Source organism: Mus musculus, chromosome 17, assembly GCF_000001635.26.
Source record: "Mus musculus strain C57BL/6J chromosome 17, GRCm38.p6 C57BL/6J".
Lineage (NCBI taxonomy): Eukaryota > Metazoa > Chordata > Mammalia > Rodentia > Muridae > Mus > Mus musculus.
This window is the reverse complement of record NC_000083.6, coordinates 30227576-30254744: the sequence shown is the minus strand read 5'-3', so window position 1 is coordinate 30254744 and position 27169 is coordinate 30227576. Positions and strand designations below refer to the sequence as shown.

At 49.4% G+C, this 27169-nt stretch overlaps 1 protein-coding gene across 6 annotated transcripts in view; it reads left to right on the top strand.

Moving 5' to 3' along the window:
* Btbd9 (BTB (POZ) domain containing 9) overlaps positions 1–27169 on the top strand; it is a 367098-nt gene that overhangs the window by 327877 nt on the left and 12052 nt on the right. For all 6 annotated transcript variants that reach the window (NM_172618.2, NM_027060.1, XM_006524094.4 and 3 more), the window contains one exon: positions 25867–25945. In NM_172618.2, coding sequence (NP_766206.1) covers positions 25867–25945 — 79 coding nt within the window. The remainder of the gene's footprint in view (positions 1–25866; positions 25946–27169) is intronic.

Sequence of the window (27169 nt, the reverse complement as noted above, 5' to 3'; positions counted from 1 at the left end):
GAACACAGAGCAAGCACCCAGAGTAAACCAGTAGAAGCACTGAGCTGAAACTCCAGTCCCACCCCCATCCCCCCCCACCCCACTCCCACCCCGTGTGGGCTTGTGAGGAACGCCCACCCGGTGACCGTCCTCAGGGTCCAGATTGCTTTCTGCAAGTATAAAGGTTAAGCTTCTGAAATTGATTGTGGGGATACTGACAACTAAGCCAAAACAAAGCCAGTATGTCTTTAAAGAGTGGGTGCCATTGTATGTGAGTCACATTGAAATGAGGTTCTTCCTCAGAGTGGAACGTGGCCCAGGGCTGTGGCTGCCCTGCAGACACCCTGTGCCAGGATGGCTCCATCAGTGGCAAGGCCAGCATCTCCTCCGTTCTGCTGTGAGGGCTGGATTGCAGCAGAGACCTGGGGCAGGAAGCATTGGCTCTTCCCTTCCTCCTGCTTTCTGCTCCTGCCTTTACTTCCTGTGATTTTCCCCTCCACGGTGTGGAGCAAAGGCTCCTCCTTAAACACCCCTCGCTGTCCACATTCAGATCCAGCACGCTCGCTGGGCTGCTTTAGAAAGGCAGGAAGGCAGAGCACCGGCCCCTGTGCCCTCCTGTCATGGAGCTGGCCCACTGCAGTCCCCTGGGAGAGTCTTCTCAGTGACACTTGGCACACGCACCACTGGGCTCCTGATGGGTATTCCAGCCCCCTTTTACAGCCCACTTTATGTGTTGGCCTGGAGGTCAGTGGTGTGAGCACCAACTGTAAAGAGACTCGTGGGCTGACAATGTAATGGTATTCTAAGTCAATAAAACTCAGATTTTAAAAGTCAGGGTGAGCCGCCCTTGATGTTACATTGGGCATAAATGTATATGAATGCAGGAGTTGAAGGCATTTGCATGACTTGGTTTGAGCAGCTGCTCTCTTAAGTGGTTCTTTTGATATGAAAGCTGCACCAGCAATGTCGGGGTCCCTCAAAGCGTGTGGTTATAAATAGCATGTCTGTGGAGCCCACATAATGCAGCTTTACTGCCAATTATTGTCTGACCTAACTCAGTGCAGGTTAATTCAATTTGATTCCTTGATGGCATCATAAAATATTGATAAAAAGTAGATAATAATGGTGTAATAGTGGATCCAAGAACCATTTTTATGAATACCATTGAAGTCACAGAAGATAGATTTGAATTTTCCCATTTCTCTATCTCTTATCCCCATGTGCTCATTCTCCAAATAATCAACACCTACTAAGTGTTAGGCAACAGAAGGACACACAGTAGTGCCACTTTCTTACATCGTAATGGCAGAAATGCCAGGTAATTATAAAATTATGACTGTTGATACATTCTGTGAAGCAAGAGAACCAGTAGATAGTGACTGGCCAGTCAGGGATGGGTGTTGAAAAGGCTTCACTGAGACCTTAGAGCCAAGATGAGTGTTGTAGTCAGGTTGCAATCATTGTGATAAAACACCATGACCCAAAGCAGCTTGGGGAGAAGAGGATTGATTTCACTCAGTTCCACATGACAGGTCATCTTCAAAGGAAGGCAGGACAGGGCCTCAGGCAGGCCTGCAACCTGAGGCAGAGGCCGTGCAGAGGCCGTGCAGGGTGCTGCTTACTGGCCCGCTTCGTATGGCCCTTTCTTTTTCTTTTGCTTTTTTTTTTTTTTTTTTTTTTTTGGTTTTTTCGAGACTGGGTTTCTCTGTGTAGCCCTGGCTGTCCTTAGACCAGGCTGTCCTCGAACTCAGAAATCCACCTGCCTCTGCCTCCCAAGTGCTGGGATTAAAGGCGTGCGTCACCATGCCCATCTTGCTTTCCTATAGCACTCTGGACTACCAGCCCAAGGATAGCCCCACCCACAATAACGCCCCTGCCCCCATCAGTCACTAAAAAAGAAATGCCTTACAGCCCAATCTTAATGGTGGCATTTTCTCAGTTGAGGCTCCTTCTTTCCTGATGCCTCCAGCTTGTATCAAGGTGACACAGTACTCTCCGTGACAGACACCAGCCTTGCAGGGCTGACGAAAGACCTTTAGGAAGGGTTAAAGTCCTGAAGCAAGAAAGTATACAGGGGCTGGAGAGATGGCTCAGCGGTTAAGAGCACTGACTGCTCTTTCAGAGGTCCTGAGTTCAAATCCTAGCAACTACATGGTGGCTCACAACCACCCATAATAAGATCTGATGCCCTCTTCTGGGGTGTCTGAAGACAGATATATAGTGTACTTACATAAAATAAATAAATTAATTTAGAAAAAGAAGAAGGAAAGAAAGCAGGCAAGAGTGCTGGATGCAGCTGAGGCTTGGTAAGGGAGCAGGAGTGACGGGGAGAAGGCAGGAGAATCTGATCCGAAGCAGCATGAGGTCATGGTGTGGACTGAATTGTGTTCTAAGAGCAATGGGGCATTAGTGGGGGTTATTCAAGAACAGGCTTGTTTGGTTTCAGCTTCCCTATGTGGCCCAGGCTGGTCTCTCTCAGCCTCCCCAGGCTCTTCCTCGGCCTCCCCTGTTGCCATGCCCAGCTCATTTCTGCTTTACACTTTTTGTGTTATCTGTGCTAGGGACAGAACCTAGGCCTCTGACACAGCTTAGCTCATGTGTTCTATCCCTAAGCTACATACTCCGCCCGTTTCTTCCTTTTAAAAGTTTGTTGAGGTTACATGTAGAGAACATTGGACAGGGGTAAATACAGAACTGACAGCCCACAGAGGAGTCTGCTGATAACAGGGAATGTGGGCAAGGCATCGATGGTGGAGATGGTAGCATGCACATGTGCAGTACACAGTGCAGGTAGAATGGATTGGCAGTCCAGGCAGGGGTCTAGCAAAGGCAGAAAGTTCTACATGGCTCCTGTCCCTGTCCCTGGTCCTGGACATTTTGTTTCTATGTGAGCTCAGAAAGCATGCTGCTCAGGTTTGTGCAAAGACAGAGCTTGGGGATGCGGGGAAGGCTTACTAATGTGGTAGATGACCGATGTGATTTTCAGAATGCAAGCCCTGAAGTGGGACCAAAACAACAGGATGGGACTTAATGGCATAAATGCGATGTTCTCCGTTTAGGTTCAGAAAATCAATCTCTAAGTACAGGATGGCACACTCGGGCCGGAGAGGAGGTTCATTGGAGAAGAGCTGTGGTTTTTACCCAGCCACAAATTCAATATGAACTAATGGTTGCCATGGACTGCCACAACCCTGGGTAGCATGGTGTCCACGTAACCATATGGCCTTCCTGTTGGCCCTGTGTGTTTGTTAGGACACCTGGGCACGTGTGTCCACACTTACAGAGCAACAGGGCCACAAAGGTGGCCAGGGGATGAGAGTTCAGAATAATGTAAGATCCAGGTAAATCCCCGAAAGTGCTGTGGCCATTACCTTAAGTATGCAGAAAGCCACCATGAGGGGCCAAGATCCTAATTCTGTGTGGTAATCCCGGAGGCGAGCACCAGCTTTATTCCTCACCCTGGGCTCGTTTCTGGAGCAGCACTCTTCTCTGCTGGTGATTGTCTTGTTACATGAGCTGAGCGGATGATAATAGCCCCTCCTATAATCCTACGCTTAGAAGGCAGAGACAAGAGGATCTCAACTTTCAGGTTAGCCTCAGCTACGTAGTGAGTCCAAGCCAGCCTGGACTACAGAGTAAAGCCTTGTCTTTTTAAAAAGCAAAGCAAGATCTAATGTGTTAATGCTTTTTAAAGAGACTTTTCAAAATGGTTTTAGGCTAACAGCAAAACCAAAGGTGCAGAGATTTCCTGTAGACTCTGCCCTGAAACAAAAAAAGTACCTTCAGAGCCAAGTCCCATACTCCCTCTGCAAATGCCCACTGCGAGCGAGCGAGCCCACTGTTCTGTTGTGTGTCTGCTGATAAAGAACACAAGGTGCCACAGCTCTCAGTGTGGAAAGGCTACACACCCCACATCCCACACTGCCTTCTCTGTTCACCCTCGCAGAGCTGTATCAGCAGTAGGAGTTGCAAACACAAAGGAAACTGATATCTAGTCTGTCCCTAGACCTGGAGCCTCGACCTTCAGCGGGTGTCACAGTCATAATGCTCTGTGCGGGCCACAGCCCCAGCTGGGTTTGAAAGACTCATGGTACAAGGCCTTCGAATCCCTTTAGGAGGAGCCTGAGGAACACGAAGCTAAGATGCAGCAGCAGAGGGTAAGCACGTACGTGTCCCTAAACAGCACCAAGTGGCAGTGCTGCTGCCTGCTGCTGCTAGGACTTTAAAGTGCAAAGCCCTGGAGTGGGCTCATTTGGAGAGAAATCCAAATCCCAGAATGCTCGGTAAACTTGAAAGGAGTTTCTCGCCATCTCCTTGTAGTGAAGCGCCTCTTCTCCCAGTTAAGGGGATTTTTTACCAGGGATACGTAGGCACAGGTTGGACAAGATCCACTCTGGGGCACACTTGTTAAGTGGGAACCCTCACCTTGGCCCAACCTCTGTCTGAGCTGTAAAATCCTGGGTCAAACTGTGGTTACCAAGTCGATTGCTTCCCAAGCCAGCCTGCTGTCTTTGGCTCTTTGTTTTAGTTGGGGCTGCTCTGTCAGCTGCAGGCTTGCCTTTGATAGGCCACAGCAGTGTGTTTCATGTCTTACTAGGTTTTTAATGTTTGTGAAGGACTGTGGTTAATTGGATCCCCATGGTACCACAAGTGGCTTTAGAAGCCTTTGGAACCAGCAGAGAGGATGCTGTGCTGTGCTGTTCTGTGTTTGTGTGTGTGTGTGTGTGTGTGTGTGTGTGTGTCCCTGTGTGTGTGTATACCCTATATCGGAGCAAGCAATACAAACAAGGTTTTAAGTCTTCTTCAACCCAGATTGAGATATGAGGGGAACTTGTTGTTTTAAGAGGGGCTCATAGCCGGACGTGGTGGCACACGCCTTTAATCCCAGCACTTGGGAGGCAGAGGCAGGCAGATTTCTGAGTTCGAGGCCAGCCTGGTCTACAGAGTGAGTTCCAGGACAGCCAGGGCTATACAGAGAAACCCTGTCTCGAAAAACCAAAAAAAAAAAAAAAAAAAGAGGGGCTCATTTTTGGCTCACAGTTTGAGAGATTTCAGTTTGTGGTCAGAAACGGCCACTGTTTTGGGGCCAAAGGTAAGAAAAAAAGAACATCATGACAGAATATACAATAGAGCCAAGCCGCTCACCTCCTGGTGGCCAGGAAGCACAGTGAGTTGTTTTTTAACGGTTATGATTGTGTGGTATTCCTAATGCAGATATGTTATAAAGTGATCAAATTTGGTTATTTAGCATGCTTATACCACATGCACTTATCATTTGATACTGGGAGTATGAAAAATGTTTTTTCTTCTAGTTACTTGGAGACAGTCAAAGCAATAGTATTAACTATAGTCACCCCACAGCACCCTAGAATCCAGAACATAGCCCCCATCAAGCCTGTCACTCAGTCCTCTCTCCTCCTCTCTGCCTCCGTGAGATCAGTCTCTTCTGGTCCCATACGGAAGTGACATCATGCAGCGTTTGTCTTTCTGTGCCTGAAGTGTCCACTTTCACAGTGCCCCATAGGTTCATCCATGTCCCTATGATTTTTGTCCCTTTGGTTGCTTACTCAAGTAGATTACGGTCTGCATACCACCCACATACTTGTTTTTCCAAGGTTAAGGCCTTGACATTGCCCTTGACCTTGTCTAGTTCACTCTGGGCCGGTAGAACTCAGCCATATTTTTTGGTCTGTGCATGCTTCACACAGCACATCTGTCAGGATCCTCTGTTGCCCTGATGACTGTGGTGTTGTGACTCCTCCCTCAGAGCATCAGTGCATACTTTCATCTGTGATGGGAAGGCCTGCACACACCCCTCACTCCCTGTCCCACCTTAAAGTGGTGCGGTAATTAGTTATTGTACCCATTTGCCATGCTTTAACTGTACGCACATTTGTGCCTTCTTGGAAATGAGTGACATCCTTTTCCTAGGAACTCAAAAGAGCCTATGGCTGGAGCAGAAATTCAGAGAAGGCAAAGTTGGACAGCTTCTTTTTAAGGAACGAGGTAGCATATGCTATGCGCTGGACCAGAACACACTGAGGGCATCTGAGGCTCTGGACCCTGTGAAAGAGAGATGCTGGGGTCCATGGTAGACCGCTCACTCAGCACAGACGTTGTTAGTCTTCTCTCTAGACTTGTGCCGGTCATAACAGGAAGGTGAAATGGTGAACGTGGTTCTGCATCTTAAATTCTCTGCCACACTTCAAGTCCAGTTTTGCCTCAGGTTCTCAACGGAAATCCCCAGCATCCCTGGGAGTGACTCTTTCCAGCCAAATAGCTGGTCTCTGTTGTTCTCATGCTGTGCTCTCGGCCTTCGCTGCAGCTCTCTGTATCCGTAAGGCTATAAACTGTTATAACTAACACACTTCTTTCCCACTAGGCTTGAAGTCCTATGAAAGTGGAGGTCACAGTTTGTTTATATTTACCTTCTTAGCTCCTCCATAATGTCTGGTCGATAGGAATATCATCCAGTTACTAAGGGAATGGCCCCCGAGAAGGACATCTGTAAAGTGTAAGGCCAGAGCATCTTATTCTCATGGCTTTTTACCAGGCGCCCAAGCCTTCACCCTTAGGTTCTGTGCCTGGCTTTCTTGCTGTCACCTGGCCATTCCATTCTGCCTCTTCAGGGGAACCTCAGAGACCCTAGGACATGGTATCCAGCAGGAGGTGGCAGCACCTGCCGATACCTCCCCCCTTCACTTACTCATGGTGTGGTAGAAGAAGGGACAGGTGGGGTCAGAGACCGGCATGTGACACAACAGATCACCTCTGCCATTAAAAATGCTGCTGTAAAGAGAAAGGCTGCCCCACCCGGGAAAGTCACTTCTGCTGGTGATAATGTTCTTCTCTCACAAGAGAGCATCATCCACTGTGAGCAGCGGCAGTTCCACTGGAGAGTGACTCCTTGACACTCCAGGTGCCTTTCCAACCTGCATCTGTGAGTTTGCCCAGTTAGATCGTAGAATTGCAGTTGTGTTCTGAGGATCAAGTCCTGTGAACAGTGCGGGGCGCACTGACACACTGACACTCGGACTTAAGCTTGCACTTTGCGGAGAGTAGTGTTTGGATAAACGATTGAGTGCATGAGCATGGAAAGCCAAAGTGGGGCCCTAGGTCTCTGCTTAAAACATCTCCCTGCTGCTCTTTGGTGCACTGTGGGCCTGGTCTGTCTCTTGAAGCTCTTGGGCTTAGGCTAGCTGTTCCCTTTACACTTCACCTTTCAAGTTCTGCATTACCTTGTCCTGAATGACTTTCCAGAAGACAGCATCTTCATTGCTCTGTTTACACATGGAGTGTGTGTGGCTGGTAATCTTTAGAAAGCCTTTGTGGGCAGCTTTAGAGCATCTTCATTCAAGGTTGGTTTTACCCCGAGAATCCTCTTCCCCCAGGCAGTGGTGTGGATTTGGAGGGTCCTGCTCTTTCTCTTCATAATGAGATCGCCCTCATCCAGAAGTGTGCCGTGCCCCAGCTGAGATCTGGCATGTTGCTCACGGGGCCGGGGGCTTATCAGCTGAGCCAGCAGACAGCTGATCCAAGAAGACATAACACCACAGAGAAGTAGAGTGCACAGGCCATGAGACTTCAGGCTCACCGTGGGCGGAACCAGGCCTGGGCCTTTAACAAAGCTCCCCTTACTTCAGTGCCGTGGGCAGCAGTAGCCTGGTCAGTATTTCCAAAGGCAGATGAGAACGGGGTAAGGCTTGGGGCAGTCGTTGGAGCCAAATGTGACCACGTTTTTCTTTAAAGGAGAAGGGAAAAAACAAAGGGAGTCCCAGAAGACATCTGGCAGAAGAGTTGAAACTGAGCATGTGGGGAATGAGGGGAGAGCACGGCTGACCTGTGCCGAGTTTCCAGCTCCTGTGGAGGGCTCATCCCTCACTGGGCTCAGGCTCATGATCCTCTTTTCTCTGCCTTCCAAGTGCTAGGACTCTAGACGTGTGTGCTCTCAGCTGGTCTGGTGTTTAAGGGAGGTCATTGGTGCTGTCCTGGGGTTGACCTGAGGGTGATGTTCAGTTGTTTGTGGTGCAGACCTTAAAGTCAAGACTAGAAGTTCATTTCTGTGAACTTGCCCAACTTTTGGTGATTTTTCAAAAGAAGAATTAGTTTAAACAATAGCAAGAGGGAGACTGGAGTCTTGTGCCAGAGAGAACCACTGTGCTCACAGCTGCCATGTAGAGGGAGGTTTGCCATAAATGCCTGTTTTCCAGGTCTGTCTGATTACCTTTGCAGCTGACTTGTGGGTGTTTCTGTTTCTTGCCTGTACTCCACAACCTATAGTCCAACTCCTGCTCTGTTATCTTTGTTGATGGGTGAGTGAGTTATCAGTGTGGTTGGTCTCTCCTGAGGCTTCAGTGTGCATCTGAAGCCTTTCTATTAGGATGCCTTATCTGAGTGGCTGAAAGGCCTGTTGTCTAAGGCACATGCTGCATTTCAGTGTCAGATGGATCTGATTCTTGCTAAGTGCTCAGGCCCGTCTGTTCCTTCTCTGACTTCATTTCTTCTGAGTGTCCTCCCCTCTCTGTAGGGACGTTTGGAAGGCATATGAGACTGCAGCTCTGCTGACAACATGGCTAGCTTGAGAAAAGCCATCATGTTCTGACAGGTTCATTGCTCTTGTCTGCCGTACACTGCACCCCACATAATGCCTGTGGCACCTCCAGCCTGGCCAGGCAAAAGGATTTGGATCCATGTCCATGTCCTGGCTGTGCTCAGGGCTCATTGCGATGTTGAGCAGGAAGGAAAGATGGTGGTGATGGCTTCCTGAGGGGAGACCTTTGGACGGAAGTGACTGAGTCACGGCAGGCAGACGGGTGCTGATTTACCTGTCTGCTAGTTTATTTTCTTTTGGGAGTCAGTGTTCCAATTTACTGCATTCCTTGGAGGTTTGACATATCAATTAGATATTATCGACAGTAATAGAGGGGCAGTTGCTGTAAATGTGAAGTTTTTACTGGTAGGCCATGAAATGACACCCCAAGGGACTGTAACAGAGAGGCATGATAAATATCATGTTACCTAAACACCGGCAGAAGGCCTGATTAATAGGGGAGAGTGACTCTGTCTCCAACCGTAAAGTGGTATTTATTCATGTGCTGTCAATCAGACCTTCTGTTCTAATTGGCTAAAAGGCTAAATCAACAAGATCTGTTCATAAACCAGGCTAAGGTAGGAAGAAAAGCAAAGGTAAATCATAATCAGAGGCTTGTTTACTGACTGCGCCCGCCCACCAGCCTGCAGATCTGGCTGACCTTGAGAGCCGCCTTCTACCCTCTGGACACAGCCTGGAGCACGGGTAGGGAGGGGCAGAGATGCTGCCATGCCCAGGGGCACAAGTGGAAGCCCTTGAGCTCAGTTTGGGGTGGCAAAGCTGAGTCTCGGTGTAATGAGACCTCCGTGGCTCTCGCTGCTGCGGTTTTAATGTATGGCTCTTGTTTTGCTCGACACTTGTAAAAGGAAGAATTACTTTCAGAAAGACAAATATATTTCCACACTAACAGTTTTATAAAGATGTCAGCGAATAAGTACGAGCACCATTAAATCACATTTTAAAGGCAGACACCTCATAATAAATCTGCATTATCAAGACTCCTTTCTGAATGAGTCATACACTGTAAAGCTTTATGAGGGGTGAGGGGAAGATCCCTGCTGGCCAGAACAGTGTATATTGTCAAACCCTACAGAAAGGATAGCTGCCAACCCCACGAGAACGTGAGCGGGGACACCATTCCTTAGCTAGCTCAGGAGGAAGCCAGTAAATCCCAGCACAAAAATTTTCTACCCTGCTTGTAATGGAGCTGGCAAGGATCAGACTCAGGAAAGCACAGTGAGGGAGGAGGCGTATCCTGGGAGGCCCACAGCCCCTCCAGAACGGCTGCTCACCTCACATCAGCTGCCAAACGCCGTGCAGTTGACCTGCCAGAGGCTCATCCTAGACTGTGAGGCGCTGTAGCTGTAGCTGTGTGTAGTTACCCTGATGGCCAGCGAGCTCATAGCCATAGATATCAGGCTATTTTAGGCACAGACCGCCATTTCAACTCATGCATCTGATATTCCACATTACCATGTTAAACAGCACAGGAAGCCATCATATATGTCGTACCGAAAATGCACTAGCAAAGAGGACCTGTCAGCCCCTGGAGAGGAACTCAGAAAAGAGGGGCAGGAGATGGTGGGGAGACACGCCCTTCTCCAAAGAGTGTGTGAAATTTGGGTCATTGGGGTGCAGAAAGGCAAAGTAAAAGTTTAGCTGGTGGTTTGGGTAGCAGGCCCCGCTGCTTTCGTCTGCCCTTTGTGTGAATGCTGAGCTCACAGAGGAGCAGAGCCCTCTCACCCCAGCTGCCTTTCCGTATTCCTGATGAAGTCTGAAGCGTGCTGTGGTGGGTTGTGCAGTAAGATGACAAGTGAGGGCTGGGATTGCGCAATGGAAGAATTGGGGATTGGAAGGATGGAGTTCAGAGGGCTAACTTGGTGGAGAGAGTGATTAGCCTAAGAAGACTAAGCGTCAAAGCAACAATAAAATACCATCTCCCCCACTCTGCCTGGGAAGCAGCCTCGCTGTTCTTGACAAACCAGACATCATCTCAGATGCCATACAAAGGGCCACTCAGCCTAGAGACTGATGTCAGTACAGAGCAAGAGCAGACAGCCTATCTACAGCCCTGCTCAGTGAGCGGGTGGCTTTCCCAAACCTGATAAACAATGCCCTTTACCATTAGAAACTATCACTAAGTTCTTGTGCTAAGAAGCACAGTTTATTGATCAATTGAGATTTCAAATTAAGGAACATTAGATGAAGACAACCAGTGCTGTGTTTCTGAAATTGCCCTAGAGTATCTTCTGTTTTTGCCAAAGTCTGGTCCCGCCACCCACTCTTCTGCTGAAGGCCCCTGGTAGCCAGCAGTCCAGACCAGGACCGTAGAGACATAATATGGGCCTCTCTACTGGGACGGTCTCTGTATCTCAGGGGCAAAAGTCAAGATAAGCTGTCTTTGGCAGGGAAGCCTGCCAAGGTCAGGGGGCTGTTCAGAGAGAGTTCTAGCACAGCCTAGAGGCTGGCGCTCAGAGAGAGTTCTGGCTGGCTCATGTGTTAGGAACACGAGCTTAAGTCAGAATGAAGTAACAGACTGCACGGTACATTCCTGTATCCCAGCACTCCATCATCTGAGACAGGAGCATCATGAATCTCAGGTCAGCTTGTATTACACAGCAAGACCCGGTCTCAGACACACACACCAAACAGAAACCCAGCTACAGCCCGGGAGAGGCTGGAAAAGTCACCTTCACTGCTGTATGGAGTTGGGTAGAGCCAGGGCCAAAGTTGCCACTGCCTCCTTTGTATAGTCCCCAGGCTAGGATGATTTTTATGTTCTTACAGAATTGTGTAAATAAATAAATAAATAAATGCCATGTGACACAGACCTTTGTGGCCTTCAGAACTTAAAATGCTGGCCTGTTGGTAAATAGTTTGTTGACCTGGCGTAGACTCAGTCGGCAGTACAGAAGGATTACTGCAGCTATAAGATGGTGATGCCAAGAACAAATGAGAGCCAGACACTCCAGGTCCCAGGACCCAGCCACCCACCAGAGCAGGACCCAGGCCCAGGTGGCTTCCTAACCATGTCCCTGCCTACACTCTATTCTCAGAAAAGAGAGACTGGAGGCAGAAGAGAGTAAGGCAGAATTGACAGGGAGTGGAGGGTCAGCTGGGGCCAGCAGAAGTAGGGTGTCCTTCAAGACCACACGTGGGTAGCAGCAGAGACATGCCTTATACCTGTAGTAGGAGCCACAGCCATTAGCTGTAGCACCTCCTGTCACTGGTGATGCTCTGCAGGAGTGGGCCCAGCTTTGACAGCAGAGTCTAGTGACAGCCTGTGCCGCAGGTGAGGGGCAGATCTGGGCCCAAACCCAGGAAGACTGAATCTGTCCTCTTTCCCTCCGCCGCTTCCCAGCCCATGCTCCCTGGGTAGGCTGACTGCCACCCTCAGCCAGTTCTGCCTCTGTGCCAACCACCCAGCTTCACTGCCACTGAAGTCATCTTCCTAAGGCCTTTGGTTCTCTGATGCCAACACCTCTGTGATTTCCTTAGCTTGCAGCCTGTGGACCTTCTTTCTGTTGTGAACTAGAACAATTACCTAAAGTGTGGTCATCATCTCCAGCTAAGGACATGCTGGAAATATGCCTGCGTGACCCCTTTGCTAGCCTCCAATCACCTCTGTTCTTTCCTGCTGAAGCACTTTTCTCCTTCACCTGTGAGAACCACGGGGATTTGGATAAGGGGGATCAAATGCAGCTAGACAGGAGGAAGTTAAAAGGAGAAAGTGTAGGATTCGAGGCTGTGTCCACACTTGTGTCTGAGGGTGGGGTCCATCCATGAACAGCGCAGCCTTCACATTGAACCCCTCAAGCTTGGCCCCGGGGCAGCGTCTGAACATACACGATGCACAGGTCGTCTCCCCCAGGGCAGTGGGAATCCCAGGCCGCAGCAGCACAGGGTCCCTCTGGAAGCATCCATTGTGAACCAGTGGCGATTTGACTGCCTCGGTCTGCTTGTGTGCTGATAGTGTAAAGACTCAGAGCTACAGCAGCCCACAGATGCTGCTGACTTGGGGGACGAGCAGAGCAGTTTGGCTGCAGAGCAGATGGCATCCGGCCCCGCACGACCCCACCAATCCTGATGGCACACAGCCATCACAGAGGGAGAGCCCCCAAAATAATCTGGCAGCTTCAGGAAAGTCGACTTTGTGCTTTCTCACACTTGGTTGAACTTTTCAGAAATATTGACTAAACAACTTGCCAGCTGTGATTACCAACAGCTCTATTTGACAGTCTTTGACAGAAAGCCAATGGGCACATTCGACGTCATCCCGTACTAACAGGGCCTTCATTAGCAGCTTTTGAGGAGACGTGTGCTCGCCTGGCCCCACAAGAGTGATTGCTGTTCCCCGATGCTGTTCACTCAAGCATTGGCAAGCGGTTTGCTTAGCGAGCCCAGAGGCAGACATGCTGCTTGCTGTATGTCTCCATCACTCTGAGGGTTTTTTATGTTCTGATCTCCAGGAACACAAATAATATTCTTTCTAAGCTGCTCCCAAATACAAGAGATAGAAAATATCATGGAAAAGGTGAGTTGCCAGACAGTAAGCCCTCATGACTGAGCGCTTATTCATAAACTGTTGACAAATTTATCGCACACACTCACTGCCAGCTTTCTGAGATTAATAGCTGATCTCAATCTGATTTTAGAGCCTGACAATAGAATCAGAAAGAGTTAGTGGTCAGTTTTTTCACCTACCCCTTCACCCAGCAACCTTCCTCTCCAAGAAATAATACGGAAAAATAAGCTGATTTAGCTCCAGCAACAGCCTTGCAGTGTTTTACTGCAGGAGATCTCCGTGTGCCAAGGCTGACTTTTAACTTTGTTTAATGCAAGTTGGCTTCTTGGCACCTGCCTTCAACTATGTAGACCCTCAGGGCAGGAGACTGGTGCCGTGCAGAACAGGGGCAGATTGGAGCACACCCGGAGAGGAAGCCATAGCTCTGTGTGTCTCGTGGCCATCTGTTTACTGTGAAGCATTAAAAGAACCCATTTTTTGATGTCTTGGTTGAGGGCATCAGTAGATTCAAAGCAGGTGTTGAGAAATACATCGCATCTTATCTTGGTACACACACACACAAATGCAGGCACACACACATGTATACATGAGTGAAGCCTTAGTTTGCAGATTCATGGGGAGGGAGTCTCTGAGGTTGACAGGCAGCCTGAGGGACAGGAACAGTGCGTCCTGTGTAACCTACCCTGACCTATTTAGTCAGTTTCTCGAAGTGCCTAGCTAAATCCATAACAGCATCGGCTTCTGGCCACAGGTTATTTCAATCATGTAACTTCACTCTCTAGCAGCATGCCATTGGCACCCATCCCCACTGTCTGTCCTCGGTGTCTAGATGTGTTGTGAACTCATAGGGAGCCAGCAGACTTCCCAGGTGCTTCTGCAAGCTGGCATTGAGATCAGCAAGCAGGTCAGGGTTGGGGAAGCCAGTTCTTGCCTGTGATCAGGCCAGTGCCAGTAGGAGCCAGGGAAGGAGTAGCAGACTGATTCTGAGCCAGATGCTGGCCAGCAGGGCACTCGGAGGCCAAACTTTGCACTCATCCACAAGAGATCTGGCAACAAAGGGAGGGTCCAGAAACCCAGCTGCACCAAGCAGAGAGGTGGACATGTTTTTCGTTTGTTTTCAATAAGGTGTTTGAAAAGAAGGAGACATTGAGGTGAGATCATAACTTAGTGGAGACTGGGGGTGTATCTTAGGGATAGAGGTCGCGATTGGCATAAGCTTGGACCTGCCTCCCGTTTCATGAAGCAAAGAAAGGAGAAAGTCTCTCTCAGAATCAGGCCAGGCTACCTCCCCCAGTTTGTAGATGAACCTCTGTGTGCCTGTTCACATTCCAGGCCCTTCCTTAACTGTGCAGAATCTCTGGCAGGGGCGCTAACGGGACCTGTATGGAAGACCTGTCACCTTTGCATTACAGGAGCCATATTCTGAGAGGCAGCCCCACTGAATGGCTCCAGGCAGATCCTGGGAGGTTTTGTGCTAAGACAGATAGTTTCCTCATCACAGAGAAATGTTCCTTGCGCTCTGTGAACTTTTTTTTTCTCTCCCTAGTGCCCCCAATTTCTTGTTAGTTTAACTGCAAACTCCTGGGCCCTTCATGGCTGAGAGGGGAGTCTATTTTTAAGTTTTTACTGACTATCTGTCATATTAGGTACTGAACACCACATGTCATCAGATCTGGAATACCCACAGGGCCTTTGTGTAATTTTTAGGTATAAAATTGATCCGTTTTGATTGTGAAAAGGCCTGGTAAAACTTTTTAAGAAGGCTTCTTACTTGCTTAGTGGGGTGTGTCGTGGGAGACTCCTGAGCTCCGGCAGGATTTTGTTTGGCATGGGCTGTAGAACATGTATTTCCATAAGAGCGGCTCTGTACTTTAAAACCTAAAACTCGAGGCACTTGGTCTTCCCTGTGCTCTAAATTTCTTTGGTATTTAAAACACTAGGAAGTGAAACAGTCACATTCGTAACATTTGAAAACTGGCTTCTGCCCAGGCTCTTACAGTGCCAGCCTGAGTCTGGGAGGGTGTGTGCTCTGGGACAGCCATGTGTGGTGCACAGGCCAAGGAGGGGGGGGGGGGCTTACAGTAGAGACAGCAGGCTCTTTAAAGGAGGCACAGCTTCACTTTAGACAATCAGTACCTGGGTTGAACATTGTTTGCCAAGGACAGCAACCTCGCTGGGCAGCAACACACTGAATTTTCTCTCTCCCTTTTCCAACCTCAGGAAAGGCCTGCTGGCAGAAGTGTGGACCACTGCCTGTTCTGCTGTTGCCAGTCAGTGGAGACCAAGACACTGGCTGCTACTAGATATCAGGCATAGTTCAGCTCTTTTCTGTTAGTTTTTCTTTTTTGTTTTTAAGACAGGGTTACTCAGACCTGCATATTCTTAAACTAGGCACAGAGGGAGCAAACCTGGGCCTTTCCCTATTGAGCAATGTGAAGCAAGAGAGAGGTATGTGGAGCCTGTGCAGAGCTAGGCCCAGAGATCCTGCCTCATCCCTCTCCAACCATGGATGCTGGGCGGGTGTGTGCTCTCAGTAGGGACTTGCACATAGGAAAGAAAGATAGCCCCACTAGGGCCCTTTGAGTGGACATAGGTCTTACTAGGTCCTGATCATCTTACCTATCTGTCATGGCTAAGGAAGGCATATGTTCACCTATGTGTTGGGGGAGAGCCTTGGTCTGAGGGCTCTTTCTGGACTCTGCTTTGCTTGGAGAGCCATACTAGAAACAAGTGGCCTCTCCTAGTCACCACCAAGAGTGGGTTCTCATTTCTCCAGGGGCAGAAGTTACCACTCATGCTGCACAGCACTGATTTGCCTTCTGCCTGTCAATCACCTGTAGGGTGGTCCTGTGAGAAAACTCAGGTCTGGTGGTCCACACCTATAATCCAAGGCCCCAAGCTAGATAGCCACACCTTGTCTTAGACCAAGCATTTGAGAGCCTCCTGGGTTAACTATGTCAACACACAGCAGCAGAAAGGCCAGACTAACATTGTTGGTGGCACCATGTTGTCTTCTATGTTGACTGATTCCTGGGGTTTACTCTGAGTATTTATTTCCAGGAACAAGTAGGATTTGGGGCTCCCAAAGGTCTCCTTAGTTTTTAATGTCACATACATGTCCTGTCCAGCTCCTAATGTCCCCACAGTGCAAGATCTACTTGATAATATTCTTTAGAGACAAAAGAAGGAATTTTAGCTTCTGTGGACATAGAACAGTGGTTCTCAACCTTGGGGTGGAATGACCCTTCCACAGGGGTCACCTAAAACCATGGGACAACATGGATACTTACATTATGATTTATAACAGTAGCAAATTACAGTTATGAAGTAGCAACAAAAATAATGTTATGATTGGGGGTCACCCCAACATGAGGAACTGCACTAAAGGGTCCCAGTGGGTGGGAACCAGCAAATGGTTAATCCTTCAATATCAGGCAAAGCTGAGCCAAAGAGAATTCTTTAAGTACAAGATCCCGATTTACTGGAGTCTTCTTGAACTTCAAAGAGATGACACAAGCTGGAGAGTGTGGGAGTATTAACTCGCCCTCCATCACTGTGCCTTGGAAACCATTCCTTGAGGTTTTTTTCCACCCTTGAACCCTGAAGAAGGCTAGTTTAGATGGTACCTTTTCCTTTGTATGGGTGTGTATGTATGGGAGGCACATGTGTGCTTGCGTGTAGAAGTCAGACACCTCAGGTATTGGTCCTGAAGTTCCCTCTACTGTTAGTTTGAAACAGTCTTTCACTGGTCTGAAATTTTGCCAAATAGGCCAGACTGACTGGCCAGAGAGTTCAAGACTTTACCTGTGTCGCCACACTAGTGCTGGAATTACAAGTGCAGGGCACACCTAGTGCTTTATGTGGGCTCTAACCCAAACTGAGGCCCTCAGACACGTGAGGCAAGTGCTTTGCCTCCAAGTCTCCCAGCCCCAGAGTAGCGATTTCTGAATTCTTTTCCCTCGTGTGCTCAGAGTCGTCTTAGCTGAACTTTACAACTTAAGAACCTGAGAGAACTTCGCTGTGACTTAGTTTTTCTAGAAGGCTGAGGACCGAGGCTCCTGCGATCTCCTTCTCAGCTCCTGGGTCTGGGAGTGAAAGAAAGGCCGGGCTTAGAGGGAACTTGGATGTCTTGTGATGTGATGGAGCCCTGGGACTTACGTGTGCACTGCTGTGTGGACGGCACAAGGGCCACGGGAGAATCCCTGGTCTCTGCCTCTTACCTGGTGGTCACTGGCAAGGACACAGAGCGATTGTCATGTGACCAACGTGTGACAGAAACCCTGTTCAGAACAATGCCTCTCTTCACAAGTCTTCCCAGACACTTAGGACTGTTTCAGCAGAACTGAAAGATGTAAGAAAGAAATACCAGACCAAGAAGGTGCTGTGCAGACACCCCATCTGTGTGTGTGTGTCACATAGAAGCTTCTGCCTAGGCATGTGCACACATACGTCCACACATGCACACTTACCAGTCTTGCACAGGCACGAGTGTGCAGACAGAAACAGGACTTTGCTCCCCACTGCGAGACCCTTCAGCTCACTGCACACTCACTTGGCTGTGGCTGCAGAGAGGAGAGCCCTTGGCCCGAGTCTGTTTGTGTGTTTGAGCCCAGAAAGTGATTTCTGTAGCAGAGAGCTCTAAGTGAGACAGAGTCAGAGAATAAGAGAGAGAGAGATAATTATCTAAATTATGTTCGTGCTATTATCGAAGACGAATATAGTTAAAATGTAATTAAATATGACGGGCTAGCAGGATGTAAGCCAAGCTTTGGAATGCTAATCATCTGTTAGCACATCCCCGTAGGGGAATCAATGGGTGCTCCATGGCAGAGTGAGAGTGGGGAGCTCAGTGAAGTGTACAGAGTGAAAACAGACACACACACACACACACACACACACACACACACACACACACACCCTGCATGCTCATTCAGACACTCCACCAATGTCCCTGGACACTGCCTTCCTGCAACTGCCACAGGCATTAGAAGCCTTCAGCGTTGTTGGTAGGATGAGCTGGCAGGAGGGTCCTGACCTTTCCTTTGAGAGGAAACTCCTCTAAAAGGGAAAATTATGATCTGAGCAGAGAAGGTAAAACCCCAGACCAGACTACATTAGGGTATTAAATGTGTGTGTGTCTGCCAGACAGAAGGCTTCGGGTAGCCACCCAAGGCTAGGACTCCCTGGAGGGATGTCATGAAGGAGGACCACATCGCCACAGATGCCCCTTGCCCTGGGCAAGGGTCCCTCCTGGAGCCCTACACCCTGTCCACACATTGAAATCCCCTGAGGAGGGAAAAAGATACAACACACACACACACACACACACAGCCCACACACCTGGGATTTCGTTGGCCTGGTGTAGGTGCAGGATTGGCTTTTGATATGTGAGAAGGATGACAACTGGCTGGCCTGGCAGAACCTGGCTTCAAAGCAGGCCTCAAGATTGAAGACCAGGCCAGTCGCAGGTTCTAACCAGTCTTACTGCATGTGAGCAGGGGTGGGGAGAACACGCATGTGTGGACTCACATGCACACACTCTCTCTCTCTCTCTCTCCCTCTCTCTCTCTCTCTCTACTAAGATGTGCTAAGTCTTGGTGCTTGCTGTCAGATGTTTCCATCTGAACCTACTGAGGTGACTGTGACCAGGAGAGAGAAGTAGCCAGGCTCCAAGGTGAAGGACGTCAGAAGCCAGGCCTGGGTCCATTGTACCATTCTCAGTTGCCATGCTGTGGATCTCCTGAATTTAAGAGAAACCAAAAACTGTATGTTAATGTGACGTCTCCTGATTTACAAATGGATGCTAACTCAACTTCTAAAGTACCCAGAAAATGAGCAAAATAGCTCTGTGCCTTCTCCAGTGGGCAGTGTAGGTCCTGGTGAGTGCAGTTTCCTGTTGCCTTGGGTTTGGAATTCCACAGATGCATCCCAGTTTTCCCAAGCCTGGCAGGTACAAGGCCCTTTACAAACAGCTGTTGAACATGCAAACAAGAACAGACAGAGGCCAGGATGGCTAGGTAGTCTGGACAGTGACATAGCTGTTACATTTGGTCAAGTGCCAAACGAAACAGAAGTACTTGTGGTTAGACCCAGACCTGTCCATGAGGCCTATGTTATATGGTGTCAGTCGTGCCGGGCCTGGAGCTCTCCAGATTGAGAGATGTGGGCTGCTCTTGCTGAGGAGGCTGGACTCGCAAGCATTACCTCTGGAGAGCCAGCAGGCACAGATCAGTGAAGAGCTATTGAGGCAAGCAGATTCCTGCTTCATCCAGTGTGTGCAAGTGCTCTCTCCCTCACATCGCTGGTCCATAGATCATCTTTAGATATGATTAAAGAGATGAATGTGGTCCTTGGCCCATCACACAGCCAGACGACAGTAAGAGCCTTGTGTGTAGAGGGCTGTCAGGAAGCGTGTGGGGTCAGCACAAGAGGCACACTCATAAAGAACTGTCACAGTCACCTCCCCATGAGTCCCCATGCTGCCTCTCAGCCTTAATACCCATCACATCTCAGTGCCATCCGACTTGGAGAGGGCACCACTGTCACTGTCTAAAGCTCAGTTGACAGGGGACAGACTTTATTATTTCCCCCCTTTTGAAGAATCTTTTCCAGAGGTTCATGTTCGCCTTCCACCCTGCCCTCCAAGGCTGTAAATAAATGTGCCAGCCCTTCCTGGTCCCTGACACTGCTGCCTGCGCTGCCGCTCTTGGCTCTGCCTACTGTGTTTTGTTTTTAAATTTTTCAAAGGTATTCATGTCCACATTATGGCATTCAGTTAGAACCCCAGAAAGACAGTCCTTACTTACCCCCTTCACCCCAGGCTCTCCCCAGGGCCAGTGTTTTTCTTCTCCTAGTCTTATTTTGAAAAGATGATGTATTTAAAGAGAGGGTGCATTTTAAAATAGCTTTAAAATAAAAAAAAACTTTGTCTTCCAGAGACTTAGAAATAAATGTGTACCCGCCCCGCCCCCCGCCTCCCTGGGTCCCGCTTCCAGCTGCCTCGTCTACCCTTATGGGGAACAAGGAGGGGGTGCCAGCACCTTAGCCAGGTGCTTCCAACAGCTCTCAGAGTGGCAGCCCAGCCTCCACCAAGCAAGGCAGAGCTGCTAGCTTGAGGCCCAGCATTAACTAGCTGGGCCTGCTCCAAGTCACACTTCTCCTCCCTGTCCCTAAAGCCTTGTCACCCTTGGTCAGTGACAATTAGTGAACACATGCATTCCTTCTAACCCTTACTTTTGGTCTGCACTTTCACATTTCTGAAGTATTGATTCAGACTAGAGACACGGTTCAGAAGTTAGGAGCAGTGGCTGCTCAGACAGAGGACCAGATTCTGTTCCGTCACCCTATAGTGGCTCAGACCATCTGAACTCCACTTCCAATGGCTCTGACACCCTCTTTTGGCTACTGCAGACACCAGGTACACATGCACACAGATAGTAAATGTAGCAAAAATCTCATGTGTAGAAATATTAACTATTATTTTTTTTAAAGTCCTGATAGTGTTCTGGTCTTTCTTAATTCCATTGTCAAGATGATCAACCGTCTTCCTGCTTTGGAACATGCAGACTTACTCTGTCGCCCTTCCTCCCTTCACCTTAGGCCATGGCTTCACTGTGTCTGGAGCCTGGGTTAATGTGTGGGGGGCACACTGGTCACCTTCCCTCCTGTCCTTTTCCCAGAGTAGTAGACGCTACCTACTTTCTTATGTCCGTTGTCCACGTATTTTCAACGTACTTTTGTAGGAACAGCACGAAATTGTCTTACTAGGCGTCCAGGGAACCTTTCCACTGCAGCCTGAGACACAGCACTCCTGGGCATCTCCTGCCCATCATTTCATCTTCCCTTCCTGCCATGCTGTGTGACCTGTGCTCTGGATCCCCTAACTCAGTGCTGTTGGAGCTGAGTCCTTTAGTAGAACATCCCAGGGAAGGGCGCTCTGCTAACGTCTTACTAATGCCATGGAGGTACCTTGTTTAAGATGTTAATGCAAGTGACTGTCTTCTGTCATACTCGCCGGGCAGTTTGGCTGGGAACTGGCTACTCCGTGAGCATGGGAAGGAAGGGCCCCCCATCTTATGACGCAGGATGTCTGATTCCATCTGCAGCTGACCTGCTGTCACCCTCTCTAGCGACACTGGCGAGCTTTGGTGTGAATGTTCCTTACTACGTGCCTACGGGGAACAACTCCATCCTGTGTGCCAGGGAGGGCCCTGCCTGCCTGCCTGCCTGCCTGCCTGCCTGCCTGCCTGCCGTGCCTCCCCAGCTGGACTCTCCTCTTCTCTCACAGGAGCGTCTGACTGTATTGTGGCTTTCCTGTTCTGCTTCCTTCTGCTCTTCCTTTGCCTCTGTTATTCCCGAGAAATTTCCTCCACTTAAGTCTTCTAACCTCTTCGTTTAATTATTTATTTCAGCTGGTGTTCTTAATTTGCAGAAATATTTTCTTGTTTCAAAACAGCTCTCTTCATATCATTTTATTATTTCAGGGGAATCATGCTTTATTTTCTGTGAGGATAGCGGTTTTGTTGTACGGATTAAGTCATATCTATACCCACTGAGTCATTTTCTTCTCTGTTTGCCTCCAGCCTTTATGTACAGTCTTTTCTTGCTGGTGCTTGACAGATTGTTCACCTTTAAACAGCTTACATTGAGAAAGCTAGCTGGAAGTGTTCTGTCTGCAGATGGTCCTGTGGACACGTTCACAGTTACCAGGCAGGGCCTACTGTGTCCCTGGGAGACCCCTGCCACGCAGCCCGGACAGCACATCACTGCCTCCTGGTGGCTTTTTACTGGGATGCTTTTTGACCTGGGTATGACCAACTCCATTACATATACAGGGTGGGAGCTCAGCTGCCTCTACAGGGAGTCCCTAGTCATCTGTATCATCTGGGCAGCACCCCTTGGTTTCTCACACTGCTGGATTTTGCCAATGGTTCGCCTTTAACTGGGATCAGCTGGTGTCTGTTGCACCATAAGAATACAAGCTCCTAGAGAATGGGGGACCAGGAAATCCCACAGCTTGCTTATCCTGTCCTGCCTCAGCTCTCTATGGGGTTCACAGCACTGCCTTACTCCCAGACAAGTGTGGGTCCCAGAGCCAGGTGACAGAGTGGCTGTGACCCACACTTGTCACTCCTGTTGATGGGCTCTCATTGGGCCCTATTTTAGATCTCCGACTTGATATCCGTGATGGTTTGTAATCCTCACTCCTCAGCAGGGGCTTTAGAAAGATTGTCTTAAGCTCTTGTTTTCTGACTTGTTTAATCAGTACTGTGGAAACATCGCTTTCCTTTCTGAAGCTTGTGTGTGTGTGTGTGTGTGTGTGTGTGTGTGTGTGTGTGTGCACGCACGCGAGCACCCGTGCATTCGTGTGCGTGCATATGCATGTGTTGCTTACACCCTTGTGCATGTAGAAATCAAAAGAGAGCTTATAGGAGTCCTTTCTCCCCTTCCTGAGTTGCAGACTTAGCGTCATTACCCACTGAACCATCACTGCTCCAATAGAGCAGCAGAGAATCGTTCTCTCTCTCTGGTTTTTTGTTTTTTTTTTTTTTTTTTTTTTTTTTTTTTTTGGTGTTTTGAGACAGAGTTTCTCTGTGTAGCCCTGGCTGTCCTGGAACTCACTTTGTAGACCAGGCTGGCTTCGAACTCAGAAATCCGCCTGCCTCTGCCTCCCAATTGCCGGGATTAAAGGCGTGCGCCACCACTGCCTGGCTGGGATTTTTGATAGGTCATAAATCTCAAGTGAAGACCACATCTGTTTTCTGGCCCATTGCTCCTGTTCAGATCCTTCATCCAAGCCTAGATAATGCAGTCACAAATGTGTCCTCACCCAGGACAGGGAACCACCAAAGCCAGCATGGTGAACCAATGAGTTTTATTGGGGTTACTGCAGGAGCAGAAATGACTCAAAGACAGCTGCATCACCAGCTCCAGAGTAGTTGCCAGCTCACAGAGCTGGGAACCTGGAGTTCACTGCACAGCCAGTGGGCAGCTCAACAGGCTGGAGAATGTCTTTTCCAGACAGCTGAGGCAATCTGAGCCTCTTCTAGGCAGCTGAGTCTTCCAGTCAGTGTCTCTGATCAGTCCTTTCTGATTTATACACTCAGAGAGGGAAGGACCCTTTGAATCTGGTCAGTTTCAGGGATTTCCTGAAGCCTTTGAGTCGGTTACTTCCTGAACTTGAGCTTCCCTGAGGATGGAACTTAGAACTTCCCTCCAAGATGGAGGTTTGAAAGAATCGCTGCCCATCAACCTAGTTCTGGTTAGGGGAGCCATCGTGTCCCTTCCTGAGATGTGCTGCCCAGGCAGTGTGTCATCATGGCCATGAAGCCTATGGGAATGGCCCAGCCTCGGCTGGTCTGGCATCACGGTGCTGGGGTTTTTGCTTCTATGAGATCTTACTCCAAGCAGTGTTCTCTGAGGTCACACCGCAGTTATAAACAAGGCTCGAGTAACATTCCAAACCCCCCGTTTCCTCTCGGGGATTCACTGGAAGTTATTTTGACAAAGTCTAGGGAACACTCTGGAAGCTGGTGCAGGGCGGGGGTGGGGTGCTCATCTCTGAGTGCCCTGAGTGGGCTTCTTCCCACTTTGCTCTCTGGATCGGTGTCTGGTTCTGGTGGCAATGAGATCATATATTCAACTCTCAGGCCGTGTTAGTGGAAATGAAGTCTAATGTGATTAGATACTAATGCAATGTAATGGAGGATTGGTATTAAATTGAGACCTTCTGATCTTATTACTCCACAAACTCTGGCTCCCTCCTGATCAGCCGTTGCCCTGCCCAGAGCCCCAGGCCAGGCAGAAGCTGAAATGAAGAGAAGAGGGCACCTGTCTGCCAAGGACACTTAACAGGCTTTCGCTCAGGAGCTCCAGCAGAGGCACAGGTCTGACACTGGGCCTGCCTACAAGCCTGGAATCCTGGGCTCTGTGGGGCCTGGGAGGGCTCACATGCAGTCTTTACTTTAAGTCCAAAGTCTCTGGAGCAATGAGGCGCAGGGCTAGAAATACCCCTCCCACCCTGTCCTCCAAATGAGACCCAATGAAGGCTACAGCTGTTGTGTGTCCCAATCCCGGCCAGCTGGAACGTGTACCCAACCAACCTCCTTTAGGGCTGAGGCCAGAGTTCTGATGCCTCACACAGTCCCTAAATGCTAGGCTCAGAGCCACACTTGTGGGACCCCACAGCCATGCAGACTTCTCCTCACATGCAGTGTCCCATAGGAAAGTGAGAACTCACACCCACACCCACACGTGCACACACTGGGAAGCAGGGCAGAGAGGCGTGGGGGGGGGGAGGGCAGGTGAGTTGTCTTTATGTGTGAGTAATAGTGTTTTTACAGAGAGAGTAATTTTTCTTACTCTGTTTTCAAAAACCTGCTTCCAGAGGCAGAGGCTCTGTGCACAGGATGGTAATGACTTTTTAATGACCTTAAGAGGACTGGTGTCCGGGCAGCAGTGAATCCGGCTCAGTGGGAGGCGCATGGGGAGAAGGAAGATGGAGCACCTGAAACCAAGTGGGGAAGACCAACTGCAGATACATATATTTCCTTTGCTAGTATTGCTTGGTAATTAGACAATTACAGGAAACAGCTTCACAGCAGCTGGCATTTCCACAGTGGGAGGAGGGACGGCAGCAACCGTGGGCTCCTCACATGGATGATAGAAGACAGGACGGGAGCTTGCAGGCACAGTACATCCCATGAGGGCAGGAGCAGGGCTCCACCTGCGTGCCTAGTGGCTTCTAGGGAGCTAGTTCAGCCCAGACAGAGGAGGAGGACTTGTCTTTAGACTGTCTGTCTGGGTTGCAGCTGGGATGATGGTGACAGTCAATGGGTGATGTGCTTGCTGTGTGACCCTGAGGAGCCAAGCTTGGATCCTAGCACCCACTTAAAAGCCAGGCATAGCAGTGCATGCCTGAACTCCATGCTGCTGTGCAGGGAGGCAGGCAAGAGTCTGGAGCTCACTAGCTAGCTGGTCTCACTGAAAGGCAAGTTCTAGGTTCAGCGAAAGACATCTCCAACAGTAGGGTGGACTGGACGGCAATAGAGGCCTTAGACCCCTGACCTCCCTGTGCACATGAGCACTACACACTCATGGGAAGAGAAAATAAACACTGGAGGCTGCCAGAGCTGGGCAGTTCTGAAGGACTGTGGGGCTGTATCTGCAAGCTGCAAAGGTTGGAGCCTTGCTGTGCACCTGCCTGCCTGGGGACCAGCTCTGGCGTGGAAGTGAGCCCTGCAGCTCCAAGCTCAAGCATAGAACCTGCCTCACCCTGTTCCACCCAGCCACTGCCCCCTACCCTGCTTCAAAACGTCCTCTCCAGCTACCAGGACAGACACTCTACCCCTGACTCAAGTTTGCTGTATGTACTGAATTACCTACCGATGCCAGCAGCAGCCCAGTGAGGCAGGCCCGCCCAGCCCTGCCCACACGTAGACGAGAACATCTCTTCTATAAACTCCTACCACCCTTGATTATGTACATTCAGACATCCTCTTGTCACCAGGCAAGCATGGTCTACAGTCTTGCTTTGTTTCCTGATAACTATGCACCCTCAGTCAGAGTCACAGACAGTAACAGTGCCTGTTCTGGGAGATGGCAGATGCCCAAATAGGACACTGTCTTTCCTGCTTCCTTCAGTGACATCGTAGGGGAAGCCCTGCCCCATCTCCAACCCCATCCCTCTGCAGATTGGGTCTCCTGGTACAGGAGCTGCCGTCAGCAGGGCCAGCTGTACCAGCTAACCAGGCAAACTGTTGCTTCCTCTCAGGTCCTGGCAGTCAGTCACTTTTGAAAGACAGCCTGCATCCTTCATCCGAATCGTCGGGACACACAACACAGCAAATGAGGTAAGGCTCTCCTGAGAACTACAGTGGCATTTCCTGACAACCAGGTAACCAGCGCATCCCAAGTGGGCTGTTGGCCCTGCCTGCCAGTGGCACTTAGTTACCACAGCTCCATATAAAGGAAGTGACTGAGCTATTGTCCCTGTGTGCTGTGTGGGTGGCTAAGCTGTGGCCCCTGTGGTCTGTGTGGGTGACTCTTGTCCTTATGCACTCTCTCTCTTGCTCTGTTGACGTTCCTCATTAGCTACACCTCTGAGAAGCCTAAAGTAATGGCCATGCTTGCACTGTGTCACTGTCATGTCTGCTTCGCCCAGAGCTACCAGAGCCCTCCGGGGCCTCTGTACTTGGTATGTAGCTAGTGTGTGCTTGGCGTGTAGCTAGCACGCGCTGGGATCTGGTCAGAAGTGCTGGTGTTCCCATGGGTGGGTGATACCATAGAAGGGAAGCCTGTGGCATAAGCACCCACACCAGGGACCCACTTGCTGGCCTCCTGCCCTGGCGTCTCGGAGGGTGGGGACTCCTGTTGAGTCCTGCAAGAGTACCCCAACCAGAGTACCCCAATGTGTGAAGGGAAAACATGTTAGCTATTGAACGGAAGGACAAGACAGACGAGAGGAATGCTGGGAGGGGCTCCTCCTGCCTTTGGGGAAGAGGGCTCCATATTGTCATTTGAACATCCTGACCCCACTAGAGCCAGCCCAGATGTGACAGTTGTTTTCATGATGTCCCTTCTTCCAGAAAGTATCTAGGTGTGTTGAGCGCTTCAAATAACACTTTCAAAAGTGGAAATATTGTTGCAATTTAGTTCTGTTTTTGCCTTTTTACTTATTTAGGATAGTAATGATCCACACCCACAATGATTTCTTACACAGAACAGCTTGTAAATAGAACCCCAAATGTTTTCTGCAAAACTAACCTGAAAATTTCAAAAGAGTGAGTCCACTGACACCTTTACAGATGTCTGAACCTTCTGTCCTAAGCAGGTATGGTAAGCAACTGGAAAACATCTTAAATCATAGAATATATGACAAACAGGACTTCAAGGGAGAATCCTTAAACTGTCATCCTGGAAGCCTGCATCTTCCTGGAGACATGAGGGTGTAGTTCACTCCCAGACAGAATGTTCCTGAGTTTGGGGTACCCTCTGGGGGTACCAGTGTCCCCTGTCAGGGCAGAGTGAAAGGAGAAGGGAGGAGGATGCTTGGAGCTGGAGAGCAGAACTCCTGG